This window comes from Armigeres subalbatus, chromosome 3 (genome assembly GCF_024139115.2).
Source record: "Armigeres subalbatus isolate Guangzhou_Male chromosome 3, GZ_Asu_2, whole genome shotgun sequence".
In the NCBI taxonomy this organism is placed as follows: Eukaryota; Metazoa; Arthropoda; class Insecta; order Diptera; family Culicidae; genus Armigeres; species Armigeres subalbatus.
The window spans coordinates 425,778,508-425,790,724 of record NC_085141.1 but is presented as its reverse complement, the minus strand read 5'-3'; the positions used below and the strand labels follow the sequence as shown (position 1 = coordinate 425,790,724).

Below are 12,217 nucleotides of genomic sequence, written 5' to 3'. Positions count from 1 at the left end.
TCTTTCGATATTTGCACTAGATGGTCAGCCCTTTATCAGTCTGCCATATTTTATAGCGCTTATAATATTTTCCTTTAGATACAGCGTCTCATTGTTTCTGTGGCACACGCCATGTACGAGATCCTCACTGAATATTGTTTGCAGCACAGCTTGCTTGAAACCCCGAAAGCTTTCCGGCCTGCCTCTTACAGTTTCCACGCTTCATGTCCGAAATATGAGCTATCGGATAGGCTGAGCCTTTATACAGAGCGAATTTCATTTCCGACTGCATGTAACCGAAGCTAAGCTGTTGCTACAAGCACAACTGTCCTACATTTGAGTGGTTTTCCGTGTGGGTCTTTTATACTTTTATAGACAGTAAGTTCGTTACCGTAAAAAATTGCACTCGCAACAGCAATCCACAAGCATTCTAAGCTAAATAATTCCTCCAACACCTTCAAGCACATTTATATTTCTATCCATAACAATGTACTCCACAAATAAAGTGAATTACCGTCTCAATCTTCAGTGAAATAAAAGTTGCCACAATTTCGTCTGCAATACCCAAGACCATATGAGTATTAGTACTGCCGAGATGAAGTACATGGTTGCGTGTAAAGACAGAGATAAGCTTAGTGTTGCTTGTGCTGAGATAGCTAGTCTGAAATGTAGAAAAAAAACCTTTGAAATGCTTGTAAAGAGTTACCACTGGCGTACATAACCAGTTTTAAGCCTATGTTAGGCCTCGTATAATGCAGGCGGAAACGAAATTCGCTCTTTATAATACCTTTATTCTACTGGTGCCCACCAATTCCGGACATGGAGCATAAAGAGGCCGACTAGGAAGGTTTCGGATTTTCCGAGCGGAAGTTGCTGCTTACAATACATAGTGAGAGTGTGGCACATACGCATGAAATACAAGGAAAATCATATGTTCAAAGGAGAAAATATTATGAATCTTATACAATACTGACGTGGGCAGAACATCTAGTGCAAAAGTCAGAAGATAGAATTCAAAAACAAATATTAATCAAGATGCCGAAAATAGTGCCGAATCTATTGTGATATCACGTGTTAGTTCTGATTAATTTCTCGAGGAAATTCCGATGAACTTTCCGGGGAAAATCGAAAGAATTTATCGTGGAAAAGCTGAAGAACTTTCCTTGGAAAGTCTGAAGATTCTTCTGCGGAAAGTCACAAGAATTTCCCATGAAAATTCCGAAAAACCTGCTGCGGAAAATTCAAATAAATATTTCCCGTGGAAACTCTGGAGAGATTCCAAAAGTAAATCCAAAGAATTTCCCGCAAAGTATCCGAAGAATTTTTAATTCAATATCTGAAACATTTCCCGTAAAAAATCCGAAGAAATGCCTGTAGCAAATCTGAAAAGTTTTTCGCTGAAATTCCGAAAAGCTTCCCGCGGAAAATCCGAATTAAATCCCGTTAAAGCTTCGAAGAACTCCCCGTGCAAGTTTCAAAAACAATTCTCATAGGATTTTCGATAAATCTTATGAGTTAACTCCTGTTAAAAAGTCCGTGGAAATTCCACAGAATTTCTCGTGGAAACTCAAGTGGGAAAACTGAAAACTTTTCGGGGTAAATTAAGAAAAAAAATCTCATGGAAAATCCGAAGAGAGTTTTCAGTGGAAAATCCGAAGAATTTTCTCAGGAAAATTTGAAAAAATCTAAGAAATTCCCGTGGAAAAACCAAAAAATTTTCCGCGAAAATTCTTAGAATTTTTTGTAGAAAATCCGAATAATTACCAGTGGAAAATTCGAAAAATTGTCCGAGAAAATCGAGAATAATCCGAAAAAAATCCAGTGGAAAAATCGAAGAGCTTCCCGTGGAAATTCCGAAATAAGGTGGAAAATTAATAAGAATCCGTGGAAAGCCCTGAAAATTTCCCGTGAAAATTCCAAAGCATTTCTAAATGAAAATCCGAAGTTATTTTTCCGTGGAAAATCCAAAAACTTCCCGTGGAAAATCTGAAAAAAATATCACGTGTTAGTTCTGATTAATTTCCCGAGAAGAATTTTCGGGTGAAACTTTAGATTTTATTGTATTTAGTATTATTTTATTTAGTTTATTGTAGACAACCTAAATAATTTTCCTTGGAAATGTTGTAGATTTTCCAGCGGAAAGTTTATTGATTGAAGTGCATGAAGTTTATTGATACTATTGAAGTTCATAAGAACTAGTCCGTGAAACTTACAAAAAACCTGCTGCGTAAAATTTAAAAAAAATCCCGTATAAACTCCGTAGATATTGCAAAAGTAAATTCCAAGAATTTCCCTCGAAGTATCCAGATAATTTTTGTTCGAAAATCCGAAAAATTTTCCATAGAAAAAATTCGAATAATTGCCTGGGGCAAATCTGAAAAAAAAATTGCGGAAATTCCAAAAAGCTTCCTGCGGAAAATCCGAATTAAATCCCGTGAAATGTTTCGAAAAACTTCCAAAAACAATTCTTGTAAAATTTTTGATAAAATCTTATAAGTGAATTCCGATTAAAAAGTCCGTGGAAATTCCAAAGAATTTCTCATGGAAACTCAAGTGGAAAACCCGAAAACCGAATCCGAAGAGAATTTCCCGAGGAAACTCCAAATAATATTAAGTGGAAAATCCGAAAAATTTCCACAGGAAAATCTTAAAAACTTCCCGTAGCAGATTCAAACAATAGAAATCGTGGAAAATCAGAAGAGTTTCTTGCGGAAAATCCGTAAAAAAAACGTGAAAATTCCAAAGACTTTTTTTGTGGAAAATTCGAACGATATCCCGTAGAAAATTAAAAAAAAAATAAGTTAGAAAAAAATGTGGAAAATTCGAGAGAATTTCCCGTGAAAAATCCACAAAATTTCCAGTCGAAAATTCTAAGATTTTTCGCCGAAAATGCGAAAAATTTCATGTGGCAAATCCGAAGAATTTCTTATGGAAAATCTGAACAATTTCGCGTGGAAAATCTGGAAAATTCTCCGCGACAATTCCAAAAAATTTTCGTTAAAATTCAAGTGGAAAATTTGAAAACTTTTCGATGTAAATTTCTAAAAATATCCCAAAAGCCAAACCAATCCAAATAATTTCCATTAGAAAATTTTGGGAAAATCAGAAGAATTTCCCGAGGAAAATCCGAATAATTTCCCGGGGAAGATTCGAAGAAATTCTCGTGGAAATCCCGAAAAAATGTTGGTGAAAATCCGAAGAATTGGAACATTCCGGAGATTTGGAGAATTTCCCGTGGAAAATCCAATAAAAAATGGAGTGGAAAATCTTTAAAAAAAATCCGTTGGATTTCGACAGCAATTCCCGTGGAAAATACGCGGAATATCCAGTAGAAAATCTTAATAATGTCGGTGAAAATCCGGAGAATTGGAAAATGCCGGAGAATTGGACAATTTCCCGTGGAAAATCCAATAAAAATTGGGGTAAAAAATCTTTAAAAAATCCATAGGATTTCGACAGAAATTCCTATAGAAAATCCGCGGAATTCCCAGCAGAAAATCTTAAGAATTTCCTGTCCTGAATGCGAAAATATCCTGTGAAAAATCCGAAGAAATTCCCTCAAAATATTCGAAGAACTTCCGTTGGAAACTCCGAACATTTTTTTAATGGAAAATTCGAAAAATTTGATGTGGAATTTTCAAAGAATTTCCCGTGGCAACTCCGAAGAAATATGCATGGAATTTACAAAAAAAGTCCCAAGTTTTCCAATAAATTTCGCTCTAGATTCCAAAGAATTTCCCGTAACAAACACAAAGATTTTTCCGTGGAAATATTTTAAAAATCTTAAAAACAATAACCGCAGAAAATCTGAACAATTTTGGGTGCAAAATTTGAACAATTTCCCGTGAGAAATCCAAAGAATCTCCAGTAGAAAACCCGAAGAATTTTCGGTGAAAATCCTTAAGAAAATCCCTTGATAAATCCCAAGAATTCCCAGTAAAAAAAACCAAAAGTTTCCCGTGGAAAACCTGTTTATCGTGTAAAGTCCAAAAATCTTCCAGTGGAAAACTATTCGTGGAAATTCCAAAGCATTTCCTGTGGAAAAACTGAACAATATCCCATCGAAAATTTTCTGTGGAAAAACTGAACAATATCCCGTCGAAAATGCGAAAAATTTCCTGTGGAAAATTTGAATAATTTCCTATAAAAAATATAAACCACATCCAAAGATTTTCCGTAGAAACATTTGAAAATTCCGAAAAACAATTACCGAGGAAAATATGAACTATTTTTCTTTGAATGTCCGAAAAATTTTGAGTGGAAATCCCAGAGAACTTCCGGTGAAAAATTCAAAGAATTACAAGTGGAAAAAATAAAAAAAAGAATCCTTGGAAAACCCAAACAATTTCCAGGGGAAAAAGAGAAAAATCTCTAGTAGAAGCTCCAAATAATTTTCCGTTAAAAAACCGAAAAACTTTTCGTGAAAGATCCGAAAAACAACAATGTGGAAAATTCGATAAATTTTCCGTGAAAAGCACGAAAAATTCACCGTGGAAAATCCGAAGAACTTTCCGAGAAAAGTCCAAAGAATTTCACGTGAACCCGAACAAATTTTCGTGAAAAATCCGGAAAACCTCAAGTGGAAAAACCCAAAAAAAAGTTGCGTGGAGATTTCAAAGAATTTTCCGTAGTAAATTTGAAAATTGCTCATGGAGAATTTCCAGTGGAAAATCTAAAGAATTTTCCGTGAAAAATCCGTACAATTTCCAATTCCATGTAATTAAAAAAGAAGTTCCAGCGGAAGTTTTGAAATTCCGAAGATACACGCATGGAATTGACAAAAATTTCCCCAATGAAATTTAAACAAAATCCTTGTTTATTAGGAATAATTTCCCGTGAAAGATCCAAAGCAGTTCCGAACAATTTTGCGTAGAAATTCACGCAAAAAATCTGTGGAAATTCCTCAGAATTTCTTGTGAAAAATCCTAAAAATAAATCCCGTGAAAAATTCGAAAAATTACTCAATTCTAATTAAAAAAAAACTTATTTTGACCTTAGAAATTTCGAAGATTTTTTTGCGAAAATTCTGAAAAAAATCTCCGTGATTAAAAAAAATCCACCATTTTATCCGTACGCCGTTGAATCAATTTTTCAATTTCGTTTTTAAGGAAATACAGTAATAAATTTTGATTGTATTCAGGGAATCAATTTTTCTGAAATGCGCTTGCGAAACAAGCGACAAAAGAGAACCAACGACAAAGCTTTGTTTTTGTCGAAGATAATAATGACAAAGATCCGAAAATTTTTGTCAGCAGCAAAAAAGAAGACAATCTTTTTGCTCATCCCGTTATTTTGCATTAGAGCAAATTTCGGTTTTATGCTATCATATTTTCTACTTTTATGGAAATATTCGAGAATCCAACAATGATTACAATATTAGCATCGTATTCACAGAAATATCAGAGCATGCAAGGCAAATGATTCTTGTCATATTGTGTTCGGGTTCTAATAAAGGTTTGTCGCTAGGTGCGTTTGTCAGTAACAAACTCTGTTGACGACAAAGGGTATATTGTTAGGCGTTGCTCGAATATTGATTCCCTGATTGTATTACATTTCCATATATCTAATCACTTCCAAGAAGCACCTGGTTGCATATGTCCGGATTCTAAGTAAAGCAAACTTTATAATAGAAGTTTATACTTCGGATTCATAATGTTTCAATAAGGGCCATCGAATAGTCAATGTAGCATAGCTACCAAAACCTTCCCTCGAGTATGTGTTTTTATGGTATGATGGATCCCTTTTAAAACAATCTACGAGGCGAAATACTTTTTTTCAAGTCAAAGCTCAAAGCCGTTGTAAAGCTTACTGAGCATTCACTAAAACTGTCCTATTCAAAGATCGCTAGGCCAATGTCAGATTTGCGGGTAACGATTCCCCGTTCTCAAATAAGACGAAGTTTTTTTTCCCGAATCTTCACTCTGATCTTCAAACCCTCAGTGGAGACGGATGGTATTCTGTCCTCTAAGCACTGCTCACCTCACCATCGGAACCGAACTTGCGGAGTTCTTCGATTCACCACTTTGTTAAAAAAAAAAAACGAAAATTTGGTACCTGGCGTCTAATGACCGCTCTCTGCTGGCTCGTCACGTCCCGCGGATGATTGTCTCTGTGCCACGGCTCAGACCGTAACGTCCATCCCAGCGCTGGTTACTCCATCGATCGCGCAAACGATTCCTAAAATGACAAAATAGTTGTTTCAGTTTCGGAAGCATACATCAAGCGACAAAAGTGTGTGTTGTTACTTATGTGTCTGTTGATGACATTTGTTTTACTGTGGTTAGTTCTTTCGACAGTTAATGTGATTCAACCCACCAACACCATTCATCACCTCACGATGTCCTCGTATCCTGGATAGCGGCAATCGACGGTGCCAAATTGGAGCGCAATGATTCGATCACTGTGTGTCCTCCGTTGTTCCAGGTCAGTCTTGCGTTGGTGATACCGTCGAATGCAGACCCGATATTCCTATTCGCAGTGCATTACAATCCACAACATGGCGCGCATGTTTGCCTGCCTGCTTGCTTTTGGTTTGCAGTTTGCTTGCACGTCGCACGCACGCATACATGCCACGCATTATGTAAGCTCTTCATCCTTGCTCAGTTTGGAAGATGCTGCAGTCACACCACTGGAAGTGGCGATTTTTTTTTCTTTTTTTTTATCATCTCACATTTCGATGGCTTGCATATGGATTATCCGATTGTGGCTCTTAGCACATGGCATCGAGCGGAGATGACGCGATCCCAAAGACTAGTCGCTTGTTAGCGGGGTAGTTTCGCTGCCTTATGTCAGAGGGGAGTGGGAGGAACCGTTCGACAGGTGTAGTAGGCGTAATCTTTTTTTTTTCAATTCAGAGAAGGGAAAACCTAACACGCGTTTGTTTATGGTGGTTCTATCGAACGGAATCCCAAACCAACCTATTTTAATCTCAATCACAGTAGTCACTGATCCCGGACGTATTACCAAGCGCGCTCGCAGTAGGCGAAAAGCAATGAACCGCACGCCTGCCTGCGTTCGACGAGACAACAATGTAAACAAAAGTGGGACTAAGATAAACTTTTTCCAAACACGTTTCACAAATGATATTACGAAGCGGCCTCGGCAGATCTTGCTCTGACAATAGGATGTAATACAGAAAGCTGACTCAAGATAACTCGGGTGTCGCCTCGCACATCCTTGTTTGGCTGTTGTTGTATATTTGTAGCTTGTCTAGAGTGTTGTTTTGCTTGTGCCCTAATTCACCTAAAGAGATATCAGTTTTTGCATATGAACCTTATCAACATCATCATCATTTCGATCGCGATTTGATGTCTGTACCAGAAATGCTAGAATTAGAGACCATCGGGGATAGTGTTCGGATTCCGAAGGAACGATTCAAAGCGTTTTCGGTAAGCGATGCTTAAAATGTCCATCGCACAACAAAAAGCTAACAAGTGCTATTTGGCATCACTTACTTTAATGTTTGTCTCGTTTCCTCCATAGTAGTTTTTTTAAATAGCCTATGATTACAGTCTCTAATTATAGTACTTCTAATCTGTACCTACTACTTCGACCTTCCCTGGCGGCGTGTTCAATGTCACGCATCCAAATGCGCATCCGTGTATCGATTAGTGAAGGAAAGTTAGGTCTTCGTCAGTCGTCGATTAGAAAGGGCATGGGGAATAGGATAAAGTATTCCGTAGAGAGCAGCGGCGACTGACTGGGCTTTTGTAACATTTTGTTTTAAAGATTAGTTCCTCTAGAGGGGACTCGGCTGTCTTTTGATATTTACTAATTGCTCATATTTTTTTTTGGATTTTATCTTTGTGTGGTTTGCAAGGTGCTTCACCTCTACTAATAGGTCGATTCAAGACTTTGTCACTTTTCTTTCGTTCTTAACTATAAGGCAGAAAAACAGTACTTTAAACATTGTTTTCTTCTCTATACTATATACGATTCTCAACTCACCTTTAACGTTTATTCACGTTAGGCTTAAATTTAATGGTTTTTACGCGCTAATTAACAACGTAAAATGGAAGTTAAAGAAAGCTACATAGACGGATAAAACTGAATGAAATGATAAATGCCTCTGCAATCCTTTTGTTTATCTACATACAAAGAAAATTCACTCAGTGTCGTTCGTTATCGTATTGAATAACCTAAATGATTGATCTGTCATATTTGTCTAATTATGTATAATTTCACCTCTGCTTGCGAATTATTTCGAACAATACCCTGAAACTCCTCGAATAACAACGATTGCAAAGTACTTCAGCCGAATTTTGTTCGCATGTCTAGTCGATTAACTAACAAAAGTTGTATAAGTGTCCACGTGTTGGTTGTTTTGTGATTTCATAAAAGCAATGACTCGTAAATGTGTGAGTTAAATGTGATTGTTATTATTATTTTTTTGCTGTTGTTTAAGTCAACTTGATTTGGTTCCTGTGTTCGTGGAAGGGTGAGTGTGTGGTTTTGTCATAAGTAAACTTTCAAACTCCTTGTATTAACCATAAATTTTTACTTCTTTTATTTTTTCTTTGAACATAATACTCTTTTTTCTGTTTCGCGTGTCGATCTAGTCTATGTATATATTATTCGCTATAAACCGTTAAACTTGATTTAAAGGTTGCTTTGTCTTCCTACCATAGAATAGTTCCGACTTGTCCAGCAATCACAGAAATCTGTGACCTATTTCATTTCCTTTTATTTCATATTGTTATGATCCATTGGCTTTGATTTCGCTCTCATTCTCGCTATCTCGCACAAAGAAAAAAAAAACTCGCCAACTGCTTCATCTTTTCGGTTCATTCCAATCCTACGTATTGGTTCTAGGAGAGATGGTGGCCTACTTTGCTCCTGCATTCTGTCGGTTGGAAAAGCTCCTTCTTCTGCGCCTACTCAACAAACACAGTTCCGTTCATGGTTGTTACAACTTTGGAAAGAAAACAAGTGAGTAAATGACGAAATGCATGCTGCTCTGAACTTTGATTGCGTTTGCTATTTGCTTTTCCTATAGCGTTCCGCACCGAACTTTCCTCTACTTTTCCTAAGTCTGCACTGGCATTCGCAACCTACCAACTAGAATATTGCTTTCTAAACTCTCATTAGAAAGAATTCAATGAACCGCGCGAGATCTTCCCTCTTCAATCGTATATCAAAGGAATTTATACTGTTGTCGATTTTGTCCAAACCGCGAATTTCTCTGTAAAAAATTAAAGAAAGTAAATTTAAGAATTTCAGAATTTGAATTAGAGAAAGTGTGTACATATTTTTTTTATTTGTTTTGTTAAATTTAGATAGTTGCTTTTTTCTTACAGAAAGTAAATCAAAAATAAGAAACACAAAACTGATAGTTTTCGCTATAGATAGCAGTTTTTATTAAAATAGCATGCAGTTTTCATTTCCAACCGAGAAAGGTGTTCGATATTATTCACTACACTACAGTTTTACAATCTAAAAGTGAACAATGTTGAGAGATGCTGTCAGCAACTTTGTGTGAACCACTTTACAGTGTTAACATTCTTACACTACCGCTGTAAGTAACTACGCAAACGAGAAAAGTTCTGTACAAATGGCTTTTGTGTTCAGCTAGCTGGTGGGTTTACTTGAAATGTATGAATAAGAACGTGTATTGTGCTCAAACACCCTCAAACGCAAATACGCCGAAAAAGTGGGTGGTGATATCCGATGGAGGATGGCGAATCTGCCAATCGATACACTTGTAAGTAGTTAGATCCCATCCCGTATAAGATGGTAAGTTCGAGAAGGGAAACCCGAAGGAAACTGGACCGAACAAAGACGGCAGAACCTCGAACGAAGCAACGTCTAAATTAGGCATGTCTTCAGCGTAATCCAGGCCAGGAGCCGTTGAGCCACATCTCGCAAAGAAAACGACGACGATATCGGTGGCATTTAATCGATCTTCCATTTTCCTCCTTTTGTTCGCCAGCTCACACTTGACTTTCCGTTTTTATGATTCTCCGACCGCACAGTCAGCCGGCGTTGACTTTGTGCCACAATTGTGTACATTGTGCACACATGTGCATAACTGGGGAACTAGACTCATAAAATTTAGACCACCAATAGCGTTGTAGTCATTAACCTACTTGTATAAATAAATATCAATTCTGGGAAATAAGTGAACTGCATCACAAATTGGTTTGCCTCTCGGTCACCGAAATAAATTTGATAATTTGATTAAATACTAATCGTGCCATGTCATTGACAACTATGTAGATGGATATCAAGATGTTGGCCGCACGAATGGTTGGATGTTGTCACACGGCGGATGATGGCGTCGTCTAGAAGACGGCACGCAGTAAAGTCATGCTGTGTCAGACATACTTTCCACACGATGTCCCCGGCACACGATATGGCACTTGTGCATATTTATGGCATAACTTATGAGGGGACTCTAGAATTGAAGAGCAGCTCCTAGTGGTCGAATTTTAAAGCTTATGACTTACAGGAACCGTTTGTGTAAGAAGCATTATGTGTTTGAATGTTTTTAAAATGATTTTAGTTGTAGGAAATTATTCTTTATTCTAATGACATTAGAAGAAAGAATAATTTCCTACAACTAACAAAAACACATTGTGTTCTATTTACTTGTTGTTTTTTTTTTTTTTTTTGTAAAATACTATCCAAACATTCAGTCAATATCACGCTTAAATGCTGGCGTTCTTTTAATGTGCATTATGTTAAGAGAAAAATTTCAGTGATTTTTCCATCCATTCATAATATGAAAGAAATCAATTGCATACTTTTGAATGCGTAGAAACACTAATTTCTTTTACCTTTTTTGGGTGACGGTTTGCACGGAGCTATGTACTTCGAAGCAGTTGTTCTTGTCAGAGCTACAAGTCTCTGAGAATATCTAAAGCGGAAAGTCTATAAAAAAGTATTCCTAAACGATAGATGTTCGAGAATATTTTGTTGGAGCTACAATGACCGGCAAAATTTTCATATGAAATAGAAAATAAGCTCAGATCTAGAGACAAAGCTGTTAATGCATTGAGACACAACGGATCTTGGTCTAATAGCTGGAAAAACACAACGGGAAGTTGTTACAATGCAAAACATTTGCTTTCAATGCTCTTTGTAATAGGAAACCACGAGTAGCAATTGGACGTCCTCGGCAATTTCAGTTAAGGATGACAACCATAACTCTAATCACTGATCCGTTTCTATTGTCAACCAATCTATTGTCAGCCAACCAAAACAATCCAGGATTCAATTGAGCTTCTGCATTAGCTACAAGACATATTAGAGACGTCTAGTCGAGATGCAACTCTTTGGTAGAAGCTCCCCTGGGAATTTCTGAATTCTTCCGGAAAGTTATCCACAAATTCCTTTGAAAATCGTTTGAAAATCCTTCTCATGTAATTGTAATTCCTCCTTATCTAGAAACCCCTCACTAATTTTTTTAAGGAAATTCACGAGGAAATTCCTTGAAGATTTCTTTTCTTCTCTCCAAGATTTACTTCTAGATATTTCTTCGGCTATTCCCTCTTCAGGAAGAATCCGGCATTTCCTTCAGGAATGCATTCGAGAGTTCCGTCAAGAATATATACGGAATTTCTTCCCAAAATTCTACCAGAAGTTTCTTCAAAAATTTATGACGGAAATCCTCCGATTTAGCTCCATAATTTCACTTGTAAATGTATAAGAAATTCCTTCGGAAATTCTTCTAGGAACTTCTCCGGGCATTCCTCTCGGAACTCTTCCTTTAATTCCTACGGGATCACTTCCAGGAAATTTTCCGGGAATACCTCCAAACATTCAATAGCGAAATCATCTACATTCCAATCTGGAATTCTTTTCGCAGTTACTTCAGAATATCCTTCAAGAAATCCTCTAGAAATATCTTCATGAATTTCTCCTGGAATTCGTCCAAGTATTTCCCAAGAAATTCTTAGAGGTATTTTTTCGGGAGTTTCTTCAGGTACTTCTCCAGGAATTCCTTCAGGAATTTCTCCGGGAGATTTTCCGCGGAAGTGTACTAGAATTCCTTCCGGACTTCACTCGGAATTTACTCGGATATTTGCCAAGAGTTCTTCCAGAAATTTCTTCGGAACAATTCGCTGGGATTTTCTTCAGCAATTCATCTGGAAATACTTTCAGGATTTCATCTGGGAATTTCTCCATTAATTCCTCCTGGTATTTTTTCTGGGAATTCCTTCATTTATTTTTTTCGGAAATTCCTTTAGCAATTTCTCTAAGAATTATTTCAGGACTTCCATGTGGGAATTCCTCCGGA

General features: G+C 36.9%; 1 protein-coding gene across 27 annotated transcripts in view; it reads right to left on the bottom strand.

Moving 5' to 3' along the window:
• Positions 1-6,033: 6,033 nt before the first annotated feature.
• LOC134227416 (plasma membrane calcium-transporting ATPase 1) overlaps positions 6,034-12,217 on the bottom strand; it is a 239,585-nt gene continuing 233,401 nt past the window's right edge. For 22 of the 27 annotated variants that reach the window (XM_062708866.1, XM_062708865.1, XM_062708869.1 and 19 more), the window contains one exon: positions 6,262-9,160. In XM_062708866.1, coding sequence (XP_062564850.1) covers positions 9,123-9,160 — 38 coding nt within the window. In that variant the 3' untranslated portion in view covers positions 6,262-9,122. Of the gene's footprint in view, positions 6,157-6,253; positions 9,161-12,217 lie in introns of those variants that run through there. The other 5 variants (XR_009983669.1, XR_009983670.1, XM_062708895.1 and 2 more) reach the window with 5 other exon arrangements.